The sequence below is a fragment of the Esox lucius genome, chromosome 25, assembly GCF_011004845.1.
Source record: "Esox lucius isolate fEsoLuc1 chromosome 25, fEsoLuc1.pri, whole genome shotgun sequence".
Taxonomy (NCBI): domain Eukaryota; kingdom Metazoa; phylum Chordata; class Actinopteri; order Esociformes; family Esocidae; genus Esox; species Esox lucius.
Window position 1 is genome coordinate 8,504,102 of NC_047593.1, and position 19,834 is coordinate 8,523,935.

Genomic DNA, 19,834 nt, shown 5'->3' on the forward strand with positions numbered 1-19,834 from the left:
AGTGGGGAAGCAATATTTCCATTTGCTCCATTATTGAGGCACCTACATTTTCTGTGCCCTACCAACATTATTGCTCAAACCTGGTAGGCAACTTCAGTAACAAGCTGGGAGATGAGCAATGTTGCACAAAGTCGGTCCCCCTATGACATTCATCCTTCGGTTAAACAAAGGCAATACCCATTACCAGGGAAGTCCTTTGGTTCATTAAAAACTGTAAACGTTAGAGCTAGAGTTCCTGAAAGGTCGGAAAGTTAAATCACCATGGAGAATGAATGTAACCAAAAGACTATAATATACTATGCTGTAAGACTACTTTACGGTAGTATTACTATACAGTATATGTATGTACAGTATATAATATAGTATTAGTGGAAAATGTGAGATTACATTTAATCCATTGTTGAGCCAAAACAAACTTCAGCTAAATGAAGTCACATCTTGCAAAAACATATGATGGGGGCATGCTGACATTAAAAAAGACAGAGAGAAAAACAACATTACAGATGTTTGGTTTAACGTTATTTTATGTGATTTGTCCATAAAAAAAAATCTAACCATGTTCAGATGCTCCTATTGCTTTTTTTTGCAACATTCATGATTATTTTTATTTGAATCTCCATTAGTGTCACCTTAGCAACAGCAAGTATTCATGGGATTCCAAAAATGAAACATTACAAGCCAAAAAGCCAATCTTTACAATTTACATATATTCAAGTTTTTTTTTTTAAATCTAGTCATTATATACATAAGAATTAAAAACAGATTAAAATAACAGCAGCAACTAAAGACACACATGAATAATGGGAAAAAAAGATGAATGTGTAAATATGTGAGCATGTTTTGTGTGTCTGGGTCTCTTCTGAGTCATCGCTTTGCTCTGGGTTCTGATTTATTCATTTATTTTAATCCGGTTCTACTGTTCACTTGAGTATCTTTGATAGGTATTCAAGTTATTGGACATAATTTGCCCAAGTGAATTATAAGACTTTAATAAACTCTCTGAAGGAGATTTTTAGCATCAAGCACCAGAGGTGGGTTGTGTATGAAGACCATGAACATGCAGAAAACAAAATCCCCAATGTGAAATATGGCGTATATATGTGATGATGTGGAACTGTTTCACTACCAAAGGCCCAGGGAACCTGGTTTAGAAACATTGACTCTTTAGGGACAGGACAGAATAATCTGTCTGCCTCAGTCAGGAGGCTTAGACTGGGTCATTGATGATGTTCCTGCAAAACTATGATACATAGCAGGTCAAAGAAATATGTTAACTGACCACAGAATCAAGGTTTTGCAATGGTCGACCCAGTCCCCTGACCAAAACTCCATTGATAACCTAATTGAGGAGAGTCCACAAGTGAGGCTCATTAATCTAAGATATTCTGTTTGGAAGAATTATCAGATCCCTTTTTTGGGTTCTCCCTCAGACATAAGACTAGTTGTAAAAAATTAACTGTATACACTAGTTGTAAAAAAAAAACAACTGTATACACTACCATTCTTACGTAGCATACACTCAAGCTGCTCCCATAACAGCTCAATAGGGTTGAGATCCGGTGACTGTGCTGGCCACTCCATTATAGACAGAATACCAGCTGACTGCCAAATACACTGCTAAAAAAAAAATTGAAGGGAACACGTAATCATCACAGTGTAACTTCAAGTCAGTTATACTTAAGGTATATTAGATTAGATTCTACTTTATTGTCATTGAACTTTAGAAGTACAGTACAACGAAATGCAGTTAGCGTCGGCTGAGTAAAGGGTATGTTACAAGTGGAATGTATAGGTGTGCAATGAAGGTAAATACAGTACAAATGGTAATACTAAATGCGCAATGAAGGCAAATAGGGGAGGGCAGAACATGTACAAAATTAAGTATAATGTATGTACAAGTGGAGAATGGACAGTTGTCTGATGAGGCAAATGCATGTTCAAATGGCAATTCTGACTGTGCAGTCGAGGCAAATTTAAGGTGCAAGGTAGCATGTGCAATTGAAATCTCGGGACAGCAGCAATGGGGTTCCCGAGGTAGACAACTGAAAAATGCAAGTATAATGGCAATTCTATGATATCAATCTGTCCCGTTAGGAAGCATAAGCGATTGTGAATCAATTCGGTGCTCGGTGCAAATGAAAGTGACAACAGGTGTAATGGAGAGGCAACAGCAAGACAACCCCCAAAAAGGGAATGGTTTTGCAGGTGGTGGCCACAGACAATAGCTCTCTCCGTATCCTTCCTGACTGATTATTCTCTAGTGTTGTGTTTTGTGTTTCACTACTGTTAGCATGAGGCGATACCGGCAGCCCATTCAGGGGCTGTGTCTCCCAGTACAGTCTCAAGAGCATGGAGGAGGTACCTTTACACGAGGAGATGGGCCTTTACACGAGGAGAGCTGGACAGAGCCGTAGAAGGGCATCAACCCAGCAGCAGGGCCGGTATCTGCTCCTTTGTCTGAGAAAGAACAGGAGGAGCTGTGCCAGAGCCCTACAAAATAACCTCCAGCAGGCTACTGGTGTGCATGTTTCTGACCAAACTGTAAGAAACAGACTCGGTTAGGGTGGCATGAGGGCCCGACGTCCTGTAGTGGGACCTGTGCTCACAGCCCATCAATGTGCAGCCGGATTGTAATTCACCAGAGAACATCAGAATTGGCAGGTCCGCCAGTCGCACCCTGTTCTCTTCAGAGATGAGAGCAGGTTCACACTGAGCACATATGACAGATGTGAAAGAGAACCTAGAGACGGGATGGTGAACGGTATGCTGCCTGCAACATCCTGCATGACCGGTTTGGTGGTGGGTCAGTGATGGTCTGGAGAGGCATATTCTTGGAGGGTCGCAGAGACCTCCACATGCAAGCCAACGGTGCCCTGACTGCTGTTATGTACCGGGATGAAATCCTCAGACCCATCATCAGACCTTACACCAGTGCTATGGGCCCTGGGTTCCTCCTGGTGCAGGTCAATGTGCGGCCTCATGTGGCCAGAGTGTGTAGGCAGTTCCTGGATGATGAAGGCATTGATCCTATTGACTGGCCCTCACGTTCCCCAGAACTGAATCCAATTGAGAACCTTTGGGACGTTATTTATTGGTGCATCCGACACCACCAAGTAGTGCAAAAGACAGTCCAGGAGCTCACTGATGCCCTGATCCAGGTCTGGGAGGAGAACCTCCAGGACACCATCCGCCAGCCTGTATTTTCAGTTCTTTACTTTCATTGTCAGTGTGCATTCGAATCCAGTCCTCAATTGTTCTCAACAAATGACACATTGTACAGTAAGTATTTTGATCTTTAATATATTTTGTTCATCGTGACCCAGTGTTTGATTTAAGTGTTCCCTAAATTTTTTGAACAGTGTAGTTCTTGCGTAATTTGTTTTGGGTCATTGTGCTGTTGTTTGGGTCATCAACTGTCTCTAATGGCGTTGCAAAATGGAGTGATAGCTTTCTTCTTCAAGATCCCTTTTAGCCTTTACAAATCTCCCACTTTACCACCACCAAAGCACCCCCAGACCATCATGGATTTGAGTAAACCTGTGCGTAAAAGAATGGATCAACTGTGTTTATTATCCATATTTGTTGTTTATCTAAGAAATTAAACATGTGATGTTGGTACAAAATGTGTTTGTAAATGAACTGGGCAGATTGGTAGCTCTGCCACAACTGAGGACCTCTGTGTTTTCAGAGAGAACTGAACAATGTCTGCAGAGCCAGAGTCCCAGCCAAGTCAGGGGAGCATCAGTTTATGTTGCACATCGATATACCCTTCGCCTGAGAACACCTCATTCAATTGTAATTTGGTTTTAAAATTGCATTAGTTTTAGTGATTGCCATCTGGCCAACCTATTTAATAAGTTTTCCTAAGGAAACTTTAGGAAAATGCTGATGACCATAAGCGTGAACATAGATAATACTGACGTAACCCATTTATCCAACTGCCATAAGTATATTTCATTGCACTAAATCAATAATGTAACCAGTTGTTTTAATGGGAAAAAAACATGCCTTTGGAAGATCAATACTAATGTAACTAGTGTATTTATATGTGTCCGCTTCTTGATTTGGTGTTCTGCAAATGTATTCAAATGAACAGTGAAATATGTTTGAAGGAATGACTTGTGTTCTGTTGTACTGTACTGAAATAGGAGCACACATTTCTGCCTCTGATCCTTTATTTTGCATATGAACTATACTCATTTCCATGCTCACAAGGAGTTTACAGAGTTAGAGAAAGAGAGAGACAGAATTTACAAGAAGTGTACAGAGATCGAGAAAGAGAGAAAGAGAAGTGACACAAAGAGACAGTAGAAGAGAGAGATTGAGATCCCACACTTGCAAACACACAGTATTTATTCCATCGAATCATGGGAACATTTTTGCAGGGCATTAAGAAACAGCAGCAACCCGAACATATTGCTTCCTCCTCCCAGGGAAGGAGTGTAACAGTGGCACACCAAATAAAATGTCATAATGAACATGTTTTGTTTTGTTTGTGACCATTTGTTGTATAATGTATAACTATATATAAAAAAAATCTGTCTCTCACACCATGATATATATATATAACATTTTAAGGATGGCTAAATTCTGGGAAATTTTCCAGAAATCCATTTTGAACAATGCATGCTTCCTTCCTTTTGATTCTGGAAATAATCCATTGGGGGTATCTGAAAAATACATATTGTGCCACCCTTTTTCATTTTTTTTTCTGATAACTGTTGGTAAAATCAACCTGATATATATTTTTGTATATCTATGTAATATACTTTGTATAAAAAAAATACATATAATAAGTATTATATTACAGGGTCAGTGATAAAGTCACTATAAACATGAAAACGAAAGTACAGTATAAATCTTTAAGGTACTGAAAAATCTAACAATTTTTTTTAAAAGACTGATACATTTCCCCCGTTTTGCTTGGATTGTGTAGTGGTAAAGACAGTTCATAGACAGTTCAGAATGTGGAAGCTGTTTTGCTTTTTCACATTTGTTACTAGTTCTCAGTTCACTTGACTTTCACCTGTTACTTTGTTTTCCTCTTTCGTTGATTCCCTTCATCCCCTCCTCCCCTATGGGTCATGCATGTTAGTATCAGCCGGCCCCAAATCACTCCCTCCCCCTTCACCTGAGCCCTTTAACCCTTTCGGTGTTTGTAGATCTGTAGGCTACTCGCTAGGTACAAGCAGTAAAACCGTGGAGCTTTGCACTTCCGCCAAACTGCTTCCTTTCATCCTCACAGATGTACAGACATCGAAGGGTTGGCGCCATGAGGAAGGGGTAGGGAGCGCACTGGGACCAGCTGGTCCTCTCACACTGAGTCCACCTTGACCTGGTTGTTGTTGGTTATGAGCGGCGAGGGCTTGCTCTTGATACGCTCGGGCGCGTCGTTCGAGCTGTCGTGGAAAAAGATGCGCGCCGTGCACACGGAGACCACGATGCGCTTGTACTCGCGCCGGAAGTTCTGGTTGAGCACCCCGTACACGATGGCGTTAAGGCAGCTGTTGAAGTAGGCCATGAAGTAACTTGCCACGAAGAGCCACTCGGGGATGAGAGGCGCCACCGCCTCGGGGCTGATCGCCACGGCCAGCCCGATGAAATTGAGCGGCGCCCAGCACACGGCGAACAGCACGAACACCACGAACATAGTCACAAAGTTCCTTATGTCGTGCGGCGTCAGCTTCGGCCTGTTGTCCGGCTTGACCCGTCGCCTGACCTGAATCACCAAGACCCAGATTCTCAGGTAGCAGTAGGTGACGATCATGATGGGCAAGATGAAGTGGAAGAAGACCACGGCGATGGTGTACGCCGAGCTCGCCGACTGCTCGAACGTGCAGGAGTACACCCGGGGGTCGTACTGCAGCGAGCCCACGAAGAGGTTCGGCACGATGGCCACGACGGTCAACGCCCAGATGAGCAGAACGTAGCACACCGAGTTCTTGTTGCTGTAGAGCCTGTCGTACTTGAGGCTGTGGCAGATGTAGCAGTAGCGGTTGATGGCGATGCCGGTGATGTTGAAGATGGAGCCGATGACGCTGACGCCCATGAGGAAGCCACTGATCTGGCAGTGGACGTAGCCCAGGTTCCAGCCGTCGTCGAAGATGGACGTGAGGACCAGCGGGTAGGGGTAGATGGCCACCACAAGGTCAGCCACGGCCAGGCTCACCACAAAGATGTTGCCTATGGACACAGAGCGATTGGGAGGGAAAGAAAGGAAAAAGGAGAAATAACAAAAATAATTTAACACTGGCAATGTACATTTTTCCATTCGGGTGTGTTTTCGAAAGTAACTGACAGAATATGAATGGAAAGAGCAATTAAATACAATTCTATTTAATACTGAAAACCTGCTGGTTCAAACTGTGAATGCTGATTGGCTGAAAGTTTTATGAGACATTGTATCGCAGCTAATTGCGTTGGTAATCAGTTATTAATAGCAATGTCACCTTGAGGGTTTGTGACACCCAGCCAATATTACACAGCCAAGGGCTGCGTCCTGGTGTTCCTGGCCTCTAGTGCAAGGTTAAATAGACGTTGATAGCAAACATCAGCTGCTAAGTAGATCACTGGTGACTGAAGCATAGAACAGGTGGAGAGCATTCAAGTAGCTCAGAACAATAGTTAATTATAGGCTGAACTGCGTCATCAGGGTGTGACTTATCTAAATATAAATTCGGTCAGAAAAATCGGCTTAAATTTAGAAGGCAGAATATTGTGTCAGTCAAGTCCTTTCAGACATATTTTGTTGAGCCTGTCTTCATTCTTTGTGTACTCCCCATTTGGCTCCCTCACATGGCCAAGTCAGAATACTCCGGAGAGAGTTGTGTACTGTAGTTCAGTGGTAAAACAGTCAAGGGAACACTGATGGCTTCCTGAGATATGTACACACGACACGCAATTATTTAGATATTCACCCTTGTAAAATTAAGAAAACTAATAAGAGCTTTGTATCAGCATCAGTACAGACTCAAATGCAAGATAGATTTGTGGGATGCTTATCTTGTAAGAAAGGGTTTCTTTAGAGAAACTGATTTTGTCTAAGCCTTTGTATTCTTCATGTGTGAACAATGCTGTTTATAGTTGCAGTACCATGGATCTTTCTAACTGATGTTATTCAACTTGCCACAATAAATAAATGGATGTCTGTTTAATTAAATTAATACAATTCTATCCTACCCTGTAATTAGCGCAGTCAAAGTCAGTGTCGGAATAGAAAGACAGATAATTTAGCTCATTCAGCCAACGAGGCTTGACAAATTGGTTTCCATATACCGTTGCATAATTCGCCACAGAGTAATGTGCTGTAATGCTGCTACTGAATGAGGCCCTCATGGTGAGAGAATGCCTTCTAATCTGCGTTGGTTTGTGCGAGTGTTTTTGTTTATGTCTGTTTGTTTTCTCCTGATAAGTAGGCATGCGTTGGACCAGCCGTTCCCAAACGTGAGCTGACCCATTGCTGTCAGCGGCTAATTAAAGGGAAGCCTTCCCCTTTTGCTTATTAATGCGGATGCTCTCATTACCATGCGCACCGACAAGCCGACAGTGTGTGAGCCAACAGGACTAAGGGGTAGGATGCACTAGCCAGTTTCAATGGTCCTCCAGAGAGTTGATTGAGGGACTGCCTGTCGGAAGGACACATCGAAAGGCAATAGACAATGGCCTGTAAACAAGTGACTATCACTACGCCATGTTCAAGCGAGTGCATGACTGTGTGCATGACCCGCCACTCCACACCGAGAAGGACGGCTAGAACAAATCTCTCATTCTACTCTGAAAGGGCCACGATTGAGGAAAAGAAACTCATGGTCACGCACACAGGTTAGTTCTGTCGTTGTCTTTAATGATGTAAAGTCAGCGTTTGTCCCCGGAAATCGTCTGAAGAGTGAAACAGGGGAAAAGAAGGGGACAAGTACAGGAAGTTAACCGCTGTCACTTACACAAACCGGCTCCTCCCTCGAGTGTGAGGTGTGAGCTGAATGCAAAAGGTGGCACAGTACTACACTCCTTGGGGAACGTCTCGGCAAACAACGCAGTCGTGCTGAAGAGTCATCTCCCCCCCCGCACCCGTTACTCCGTTGCTTCCAGCAACAGGCTGTCACGTTTGTCCCCGAACGCCTCCGGGAGATCTGTCACTCTCACCGGGACGCCATTGACATGGACACAAAAGCACAACAAAACCCTGGTCTGCCCGGCGCCTGCTCTCTCCCTCCTCTTTCTCGTAAAAACTGCGACCGCTGAATTCGTTTCCTTTTTTTTAAAGTTCATACTCTGTCAACTCCTGCCGAAATAGTGTTGTTGACCCGTACTGTGCCTGAGTCACACTACACACATGTGTTTCCAAAGCGTACATTTGGAAGGGGGAAAAAAACACTTCTCCCATATTCCTGAGGAGGATGAACTGGCCAATTTGTGGCATGTTTGGGGGGGGTACCCCATTAAAGAACAAGTGTAAAATAAAGGTCATTATTCATGGATACCTGGAGACACAGAACCCCTGGATTTGTCCTCCAGGTGCTCTCTGTATGGTGATTAGGTGAACCTGCTCTTATCGGTGTGGCCAGGACGCAGAGATGATTCTCCAGGCCCACGGTGAGAGCTAGGGTGAAGGAGTTTGTCCTTAGGTTTTCAAGATGACGCTACCTCTCGAAGTGTTTTTCTACAACAGTCCCGTGGGCACAGGGTTTAGGCATGTGAGCCTCTCGTACAGAGCACTGACCTTGACAGAAGCCTAAAGGTAGCTGGACTGGCTTTCAAAGAGTCCCTTAGGCTTGACTCGTCTCAGCTCTTGTCAAAATGGAGGCTAGAACCAGTGATTGACACGCCGCTCCAACTTTTCACCAGGTTTAAGTAGATGTACAGGCCAGCTCCTCCGAGTTTTCATTTGTCATCCGCAAGTCACCTTTGGTAAGAATTTAGGCAATGAATCCCCTCTGGTCGTTTAATTTGACAGGCTTCAGGGATTCATTATCTGAAACGGGGCAACATGGAGTAGAGCCCGGATGCCTTGAATGGATGCACTTAAAGAATGCATGACAAGAAACTCATTGAGTTATTGACTGCTCGCTAACTGACCTGGGACAAAACATCTCACAATTCAATCGGACAGTCGATCGATGACCTTCTGCGTGTGCATTCTTAAGTGCACATCACGTGTGTTCTGATCCGAAGAGAGAGCGTGTCAGAGCGAGTGGGCTCCCACCAACACCCTGCTTATTAGGTGGGAAAAGTCTAGGGTCAAAATGTAAATTCCTGCCCCGTCTCAGCCGAGTCTCCAAGGTCAAAATGTCAGCGTGCTGGAGGTCACGAGGGCCTTAACTATATTGCTGCTGACAAATGTTCATGCATATCCTTCGAAAATAATGTATGATAATGTATGGGAATCACCTGCGGAGTAGGAAAACATTTCTATATGCCAGGATGTGTGTAATTTCTGAACAGAGAGACAGATGATAGTGATACTGTATTTGCATGCATTTTATACATTCCTAGTTGTAATTGTACAGTGAATATTCCACATTTTGCAAAAGGGTGTTGAAAAGGCTTTGAAAATTCAAGTGTGCATAAAAGTAATTTTGTAATAATTGTGGTGTCAGATAAATGGCATGTGTCACAGATGGACGTGTTGGGCAAATATATCCCTCCACTGTCACCAGCACGGAAAGAGAAAGAAAAAGAAAGATTTCAACGGCTTCGTCTCCCTCTCAGCACCTCAGTGACAGCTTGGGTTGGAATGAACGGCGGCGAGATGGAGCTACTGCACTGAGACGAAAGTGGATGAAAGAAATAAAATAATAACTGCTGGAAATCTCTACAGCAGCCGCTTTAATCTTGGTCCGAAAGAGAGAGAAGGAGAGACAGATAAAGAGGGAGATGGGGAGAGAGAAGGCGAGAGAGCGGGAGGGAGAGGGAGCGAAACACTGGGGATGTCCCGGGTGTCATTATTGGATTTGCAGATATTAATGACGACTGGTGACAGGAGAGGATGATGAGGTCTGCATCTCCAGTCAATCTGTTCTCTCCTCTCCACCGAGACCATTTTAAGAGTGGATGATTAAACAAATGGCATAGTTTTGAGAGCAGACAACCCCCCCCAGAGCATGCTAAAACAACCTGTCTGCCCTTACAAAGAAAATGTATGTTTACTTGTGAAAGCTATTTTCACATGTTAAGCTAAATTTTCAGGTGAAACTGTAAATTTTCACATGGCTTAATGTGAAATAAAGCTTATCGTCACCTTTTTGTGAACCACAGAAAAATATGTTTGAACGGTTAGGATGTCAGACGTTTGCCTTCTCATCCCGCTCTAGTGACCCATTGGGGCCAGTTGGCGCCTGCAAGCTCAATCGTGGTTGTTAGCAGTGACTAACTGTCCAGCTTCCTTATTTACCAATGGCAATGCCTGATGCTCGATTGTTTGAGGCATGTTAGACGTCTTAGCCAATTTTTGGGCAACAATTGTAACTAATTTCAACAGAGAGATCTTCCCAGCCATTCTAGAACTAGTCTAGTGTAGAGGTACCTGTTATTTTCACAACTAGAGAGAGTGCTTCCATTGATTAGGGTCGACCTAATATACCTGGTTAACTTTTATACCAACGCTTTGAGGTAAGTGAGCAGGTTTCAGAAGATTCAAATGTGCTCCACAATTGAAAGAAAATGCCCACTGCAATTCTCAGGAGTCAAAGTTCTGTCCATTAGTATTTTGCCAGTAAAGTCAAAATAACTATTTTTGCTGTACACCCAATGCATATGAAAATACAATAAACAAAAAAAAGAGGCAAAAATACAAAATGTCATCTTTTATTTCTGTCTGTTTGATAACAGCACAGTCCGTATTTTATGGCATTTAGACATTTGGCTCATGGAAGTTTCTAATTGATTAGGTATCCTGTTGAATTATTGTTCACACATAAAGAGCTGTGAATGTATTCTCTGTCCCATCCTTTTCTTTTGCATTTGGAGTCTGCATTTGATGTAAGTAGGCATATTCCAACATAAGGGAGCGGTCTATGACTAGGGAGCTGTATATGAAAATAAGAGCCAGCAATTAGGATGCTAAACAAGGAACTCAATTTGACCTTGGGCATAGCCAAATCACCCGTTTGGAATGTCCTGAGAAAGAAAGAAACCACTAGTGTTTTCAACAATCTGCAATGACCAGGTCGGCAAAGAAAAACAACAGCAGTTGATGACAGAAAAATGACCAGAGCTGTGAAAAACAAACCCTTTATAAGCATCAGTGAAATCACCAAGAGAAAGGCCAGATTAAAATCTGCTAAAAAGGGCAGAGATCAGCCATTGCAGTTTGGGAACAGAGTTTTATGGACCGATGAGATGAAGGTGAACCTTTATCTAAGCATTGGGAAGGAAAAAGTGTGGTGGAAAAACCGCAGATGATATAAAGCATAACACCTTATCTGTGAAGCATGGTGGAGGTAGTGTCATTGCTTTAGCATGAGTGGCTGCCTCTGGAACGGGCTCACTCATCTTCACTGATGAAATCATTAATGATGGAAGCAGCAGAATGAATGAAGTGTACAGAAGCATTTTGGCTACCAATGTACAAGTAAATGCCACCAGACTCACAATATAGGAAGCTGTAATGTGTAGAGTGTTTGCACATATTCTCCTAATAAGGCATAATTCCCTTCCGTGGCCAACCAATGGGGAAATCAATCGCTCTTCTTTTATTGACCTCCACTGTAAATGAGCTAAATTCTTTCGTTAGCCTCAGACCGTGAAGAGAGCACATTTCACTCGCATAGTTCGGGTCTCGTCATCCTGAAAAGTGGCATGAAGTAATGAAAATGCTTGGGATCCGGCAATGTATACATTCAAATCACTATTTTCATTTATTTTTCTGATTTGGCATGTAAATTGTCTTTCCTGGTTAAAACAAGTTTGAAGGCAGATTGATATGTTTTTCACTACTTAATCTTGCCAAATTCAAGGACAGACATATATATATATATATTATTTTTTTATCCATTCTTTATTTCTTTAAGGATTGCCCTTTTAATAATGTTTACACGGTATCAGGAATCCCACAGATTGCACTCTTGTCTCAGAATACTAGAGTAAATTGCTACATACACGTTCATACACAGTAACTTAGTACACGATCTCACCCTCAATTTGCTGGGCCACTAGTATTTGCCACTGTGTCACACCGATGAGGATCATGCGCTGTAAAAAAAAAAAAATAAGAAAAAAAATAAATAAGACAAAACGCCACGGGTGATGTTACACTAGATGTCTGCGTGGCCCACACAGCACGTGGCGTGAAGCGAGATGACAGCACCGGCCGCATCAGCCGGGCGAGACAGTCGGGAACGCCCCTGGGACAGAGTCGTCCCCTGTCACATTCGTCAGTGATTATGCCATCCTTGATTTGTCGAGTTTCGCCATTTCCAATGTCAACACCTACCACTCCTTCGAAACATGACGGAGACGACGGCGACCCGGCGGACCGGGAGCCAGTAAACGTACCACATCATATTTCGTCATTCCTCAACTGAGCGACAAACATCATACAGAAGGAAGCTCCTTTCTAGGCTAGCCGGGCGTTAGTATGTAAAATAACTGAGCGCACGGCAACAAATTAGCCGTATCCTTTGTCTGGACTCTCATGGTGTCACAGAAGTGCCCTGGTCTTTCATACTACTGTATTTGAGGTCCTGAGGGGCAATCGGGTTGGGAAAACCATGTGGGTCACAGCTGCAGCTTACAGAAACTCCACACAGTCGAAAAAATACATTCACAGTAGCACTCAAAACGGACAGCAAGCCCCCACAATGCACCACAGCTGTCATCCATTTACATTCATTGACGGTCAACGAGCAGATGCTCTTATGCAAAGCGGCTTTACGGTAGCGGGCGGATAGGTTTTCGTACAGGTCCACCTCTAGGAATCAAACCTTGCCGTTGCAAATGCCGCGATCGGGCCCAACCGAGACTGCTGGGTTCCCCTTCCAGTGACCAGGCAGCGGTGGTGACACAACCAGGACAATGCGCTGGCACAGTGTCACACTGCTCAATCACTAGGGAAAAGGATGTCAAAGCGTAAAAGACTGTCTGTTGAACGGATTCACGCTGAGCGGATTTTAAAAATAAAGCAATTCAATCCCGAACCAATTTTCCGTGCTGTTAAATATCCAAGGTTCTAATCAAGTTCTGTATTTTCCCCCGAACGTCCACTGTTATGACGGAGGATCACAGGTGGGCTGGCACCTGTCATGGGTGTTTTAGTCGCGGCCCGTCGGGGCCCCAGGTCCATTATTTTCAAATGGGGATTTTTCTCTGCTTTGTGGTCACAGGAAATTGGCTTGTGATATGGGGCACAAGGATACGCGACAGGGATGGCCTAGCAGCAGGAATCAAAGCATTCCTCACTGACAACAAAGAGTGCCACTCTCAAACGAATTTGAGGACGTTAGGTGTGACGATTACGGTGCCACTCAATTTCACTGTAGTTCCACATAAGAGTGGAAATTCCTAGTTCCTAGCAAGCAAAATAAATAAAAAGTGGGCTGTTTATTACAGAGAAACGTTTGTGAACTATTCATAACATGTGTAACTTTATCTAAAACAATGGCTGGTGTCGCGGAGATGAACACAACTGGAGTCCAGTAGGTATTTCAATGGAAGAGCCCAGTTTGTGTGAGCGAGGCAGAGGCCATAGAGTTGCATGACGGACACATTATCCCTGAGGTGAATTTGGTTGAGTGGTGGAGTTAGGTGTGTGGGTTTGGATTTGGAGAGGCAGGCCGAAACACGCCACATTAGGGGACGATGTGATCCAGATAGGCATGGACAGATTGGAAGTCCTGCCAGGACACAAGCGTTACAATCGAATAGCGTGCCTCTGTGACTAACCTCTGGTCTCAAAGCCAATCACAAGGCCTATTGATAGGTGATGAGGAAGCCTTCTGAAGACTCAACCTACAATGCGGAAATTGCCTGGCGGAAAACAACAATGCTGATTGTGTCAAGTATTATAATTGCACTCAGACAGTTTGCATAAATGTGTTGTAAATCCTCCTTTAAAAATTTGACTTATTTTCTTCAAGTCAAAGTCTATAAAAGATTATTGATTTTGACTTCATAGGTGCAGCTTAAGAAGAGCAAACATACATAAATCAGAAAGAGAACAAAGATTGGTTGTCTTCTTCCTGAGGATGAACTTTCCCTTAAGGCTTTCCAGGATATTAACTCATGACCACAAGAACCACAGAACTCAATAGCCCAGTCTGTTATGGACCACCACAAAGCATACACATTCAGCTGATATACAGAAAAGCAGTGTCTGCCTGCTCACAGGCTAACTCTACAGACAGGTCACATGGGTGGGGGGTGGCGGGGGCGCGCTCCCTTGTCCTCTTTAAAACCTGATACAAGAGTGTGGGAGAGAGCTTTCTTGTCAGGAATGCTCTAATTTTTTTAATCACAAATATATTTGTTTCTGTTAACTACATTACAATTGTATATTTTGGTAAACCAAAGCTTAAAAGGCATCTTGACAAGAGGTACTCCAAGAAAAAACATCTCTAAATAAAAAGTTAAATAAAAACCTTAGTTCAGTATGAAAAAACCGTGAAACAATAAATCTTCACAGAAGTGGGTGTTTACAATGAAACATGTGACAACATGTGTTTTGATTATTCTTCATTGAAGTGGAATAAAAGTGGAATTTCTAATTAACCTCTGTCACTTTACTGCACACAAACCTATTTATGTCACATCTTCTTGTCACAAGAAGATTGACTGTAATATCGTTGCGATGATGGTGATGGCAATTTGTTTCCTTAAATCTATTTAATAAAACAAATTGCATGTAGTATTATCATTTCATGTAGTTTTGCTCTACGTGGAGTGATGATATAAAGAAGATGTCTTTATGGTATAGCTCACCCTGCTAATTCTAAATTAACTCAGGATTCACTAATTTATAAAAAGTAAAGTGCTATTACAAGAAATTACATAAGCTGCTTTTTCAGTTAATATCCATTCTGACCTGTGTTTACAATGTTAAATATTATTTTGTTTTTAGAAATTGGGATTCTTGACCCAGAACATACAGTAGGTAATTCCAGCCTACATGGATATTACCCCCCCCCCCCCCCATAGACAGACACATAGACACTGTCATACTTTACATATACTAATTAACACAACAAAAACCTTTTTTCCCCAACATTAAATGTGTTTTCTTTGCCGAACAAGGATTGAGGTGGTCTAAATTATTTTCTTCCAGCAATGTCAGCCTTTGTACAGGCTACCACACCGTATGGTGCTACCACTGATTGTTCTCTTGGTATTCACTTGGTAATCCCATTTGCCCCTATCGGCAAAATGTCAAATTATGAAGTAAAATGTGAACACTACAAACAATTGTTTGTTTTTTTGCTCATGCGTATAGAAAACCAATGATTTCCTCTATTCGTGAAAGGCTCCATTTTACAATTACCAGGTAATTTGATACAAGTGGCAGATTTGAATGAATGCTTTTTAGCTTTTGAACTCTCCGTGAAGACCCAGTTAAAAAAAGAGCTCCTCAAAGCCTTTACAAATTATACACCAATGACCGGTCCTTAAAAAGCCATCTATTGAATTGGGCTGACCACATTAAGTCAACTGATCGATTGGTTGGTTGATTGGCTGTTGCGGTCCACCAACCCTGATTTAGTCGAGCAGTCACACATTTTCATAGTGCAGGAGGCACCACTCCAACTCACACTCTCAGGACAAATGTGTGTTGAATTCTCAGAAAACAGACACAGGCTTATCAACCATGACATTCATTTTCAAGACCCAGATTTTTAGATTTTTACTCGCCTCGCTTTTACTTATCTGAAACATCTCGACCATCTTCCGAACTACAGTCTGACTCATCCTTTCTGCATAAGCACAGGGGAAGTATGTACACTCACAGATCTTTGCCAATCAAGTTCTTACACCGTGGCATAAGACAAAAAATTATTTGTCCACGTGAGAATGGCGATGTGGAGATGTATTTTTTTATTTTTTGCGTAATTGTCTTTGAGTTCAGTATTCAGCTGAGTTATTGTTATACGGGCAACACAGGTGGAAAAAAAACACAAAAAAAACACAGAAGCAAAGTTGATTCTCTGTCAACCAACATTTGTTTTAGTCATGGACGCCGCACCTAGAGATTGATGTATTTTTCTAGCATAGTACTGTCGGCTGATTCACAAATAGTGGGCGATTACAAGAGTTAGAATTATTGAATTTTTTAATTAACTTATTAATTAGAATGGACTAGCTGGTCAAATTTTTTTTAAAGATGGATATCTACTGAGAATTAATGTAGTGTGTAACAGTGGGGTGAGTGCGTGTTTCTCCGAATGGAACGAAATATTAAATAAAACTTTATGCTGTGCCAATTTCCAAAGACTTATGGGATTAAAGTATGATGTGCATGTTTAATTGGAACTACTTTTATTACGAGCTTGGTACCTCGGCATAACTCATTAGTAGGGACTGAAACAGAAACATATTTTGTAATATAAGTAATATATGCAGAGACTGGATTTTATATCTTATAATAACATCTCATTTTGTACAGTTTAACATACTGTATCAGTTTGCTGATATTAACTGATCTTAGATTTGTATGTTTATTTTACCTGGTAAGCATGAAGGAGAACACAACCGGAAGCAGTTAGGGTTAAATGCCTTGCTCAGAGACAGAATGAGAGATTTTTGCCGGCTCAGGGATTACATTTAATGTTAAAAAGCTCTAACCGATCAGCCATAACATTACGACCATTGACAGGTGAAGTGAATAACACTGATAATCTCGTTATCATGGCACCTGTCAGTAGGTGGGATTATTAGGCAGCAAGTGAACATTCTGTCTTCAAAGTTAGAAGCAGGAAAAATGGGCAAGCATAAGGATCTGAGCGACTTTGACAAGGGCCAAATTGTGATGGCTAGACAACTGGGTCAGAGCATCTCCAAAACTGCAGCCCTTGTGGGGTGTTCCCAGTCTGCAGTGGTCACTACCTATCAAAAGTGGTCTAGGGAAGGAAAAGTGGCGAACCAGCGACAGGGTCATGGGAGGCCATGGCTCACTGATGCACATGGGGAGCGAAGGCAGTGTGATGCTTTGGGCAATGTTTGGCTGGGAAACCTTGGGTCCTGCCATTAATGTGGATGTTACTTTGACACGTACCACCTACCTAAGCATTGTTGCAGACCGTGTGCACCAATTCATGGCAACGGTATTCCCTGATGGCATTGGCCTCTTTCAGCAGGAAAATGCGCCCTGCCACAAAGCAAAAATGGTTCAGGAATGGTTTGAGGAACACAATGAGTTCAAGGTCTTCACTTGGCCTCCAAATTCCCAAGATCTCAATCCAGTCGAGCATCTGTGGGATGTGCTGGACAAACAAATCCAATCCATGGAGGCCCCACCTCGCAACTTACAGGACTTAAAGAATCTGCTGCTAATGTCTTGGTGCCAGATACCACAGCACACCTTCAGAGGTCAATCAATCAAATGTATTTATAAAGCCATTTTTACAACAGAAGTTGTCACAAAGTAATTTACAGAGACACCCAGCCTTAAACCCCAAGGAGCAAACAACAGTAGTGTAGAAATTCAGTGTCTAGGAAAAACTCCCTAAGAAGGCCGAATTTTAGGAAGAAACCTAGAGAGGAACCAGGCTCAGAGGGGTGACCAGTACTCTTCTGGCTGTGCCGGGTGAGATATTAAGAGTTCAATTGGAATAATTTATACATTTCTCTGGGCTAAATCTGGAGTCTATTTGATTTTAGACTAGGTCAAAAGTATGACCAGGTGGACAAGGATAGGGACAGCAACGGGCCCCCCAAACCAGGTACTCCGCGGGTGTGGACCAGGACCTCAACTCCTCCTAAATTGTTTTAACTGGAGGAGACTGAGAAAAGTTAGAAAGTGAATTCCTCATACCCCCCAACACAATAATATAGCAGCGGAACACTTGGGAACTGAGACGGGGGGGTCTGGCGACACTGTGGCCCTACCCGGGGGAGGCCCCAGACAGGGCCCAACAGGCAGGAGTCCATGCCTCAGTGGGTCAGGGCTGTTTTGGTGGCAAAAGGTCCCTACACAGTATTAGACAGGTGATCATAATGTTATGGCTGATCGGTGTATGTACGTGATGTTAATGCGTAAGCTTTCACTCACGCCGTCGGCCATTTATTCATGCAACAGGTTCAACCCCAAAGCCATGCAAGTACCAGCATTAACCTGAATTCAGAGAGTTTCATTCCACATTAATTCATCCCTGTATTAAAAAGAACCCACTATCTTCCAATCCATCACAAATAACGAATCCTATTTTCCAGAACAGTGAGTAGATTGAGCCTCTGACCTGCTCGTCACTCTGTCTCTCTCCTCCGCCATCAGATTAGACACTCCTAAAATGACTGACGGGTTGGTGTGCGTTGTCATGGAGGTGTTTTACATTTTCCTATTCTGGAGGCAACACCAAACCTTCCAATGTAACGTCTTATTTTCCCAAAACATACCACTCACTCTAACCCCTGTCCTTTACCCTAAACATAACCGCTAAACCAAAAATATTCACAAGGTGAAACGTTCCTTGTTTTTCGAGTTTCACTAGAACGTACAGTAACACTTGTAGACCATAAAACTGTTTAAATGCCTAGAACACACACACTGATAGTACCATATAAATCCTTTTCCTACACAGCGGGGCTGCCTAGTACTGCTGACACGAACAGTACCTGCTGAGTCGCTGTGTCCTTGACTTATTGAAACCCCCACCACACACACATTTCACTCACATTTTGTATCCAGGCACCTGGAGTCAAGTTCATATGCTTTTTCATTGTATCATAGTTGCCTCATTCAAATGGAAGCGCATGGCCCAGAATTCCTCACAACGTGGAGGAGAATACCAATGATGGTAATGTGATCTTGCCTACTGTAGCACTATGTACACATGGGAAGACACATGCAATCCCTTTTACAGAGCCTTGCAAAAGTATTCATCCCCCTTGGCGTTTTTCCTATTCTGTTGTATTACAACCTGTCATTTAAATGTATTTTTTTTAGAAAAAAATTACAGGGAACATTTTAGATATTTTGAACATTCTACTGAGCACCACCAAATCCATTATTTACAAATTGAAAGAGTATGGCACCACAACCAACAGGGGGACGATCACCAAAACTCACGGACCAGACCAGGCGGGCATCTATCAGAGAGGCAACAAAGACACCAGAAATAACCCTGAAGGAGCTGCAAAACTCCACAGTGGAGAATGGAGTGTCCACCCATAGGAACACTTTAAGACGTACACTCCACTAAGATGGGCTTCACCCAAGAGTGGCCAGAAAAAAGCCATTGGTTGAAGAAAAAAATATCAAAGACATTTGGTTTTCGCCACAAGGCATGTGGGAGACTCCCCAAACATATGGAAGAAGGTACTCTGGTCAGATGAGACAAAAAAAGAAATACTAGTCTTTGCACTAGGGATTTTTTTGAATGATTAAAATCTTGACTGAGTTTAAACCTGAATCCCCTGAGTTCCGGGACAGTGTTGTAGCCCACTGAACATATGTCATCAGGGCTTAGAGGAGGGGTGTCCAGGGGTTCCAGTGTTGTATTTCTTGTGATAGAAGAAATATTGGTAACACTTTCTAAAAAAGGTTCATGAACAACTGTACCATCAACGAATACAGTAGTTAACATTAACAAGTGATGAACAAAGACATGAACAGACGACAACCCATACTAAATTAAGGATTTACAAATGTATTAACAGTGTGTAGTGTCATTTGTTCATGTTGACACAGAAC

General features: G+C 42.6%; 1 protein-coding gene across 2 annotated transcripts in view; it reads right to left on the reverse strand.

Annotated features, from left to right (window-relative positions):
- Window positions 1–4,064: 4,064 nt before the first annotated feature.
- mtnr1aa (melatonin receptor 1A a) overlaps window positions 4,065–19,834 on the reverse strand; it is a 31,963-nt gene continuing 16,193 nt past the window's right edge. For both annotated transcript variants that reach the window (XM_010891598.3, XM_034291043.1), the window contains exon 2: window positions 4,065–6,183. In XM_010891598.3, the coding sequence (XP_010889900.2) occupies window positions 5,315–6,183 (869 nt within the window). In that variant the 3' untranslated portion in view covers window positions 4,065–5,314. The remainder of the gene's footprint in view (window positions 6,184–19,834) is intronic.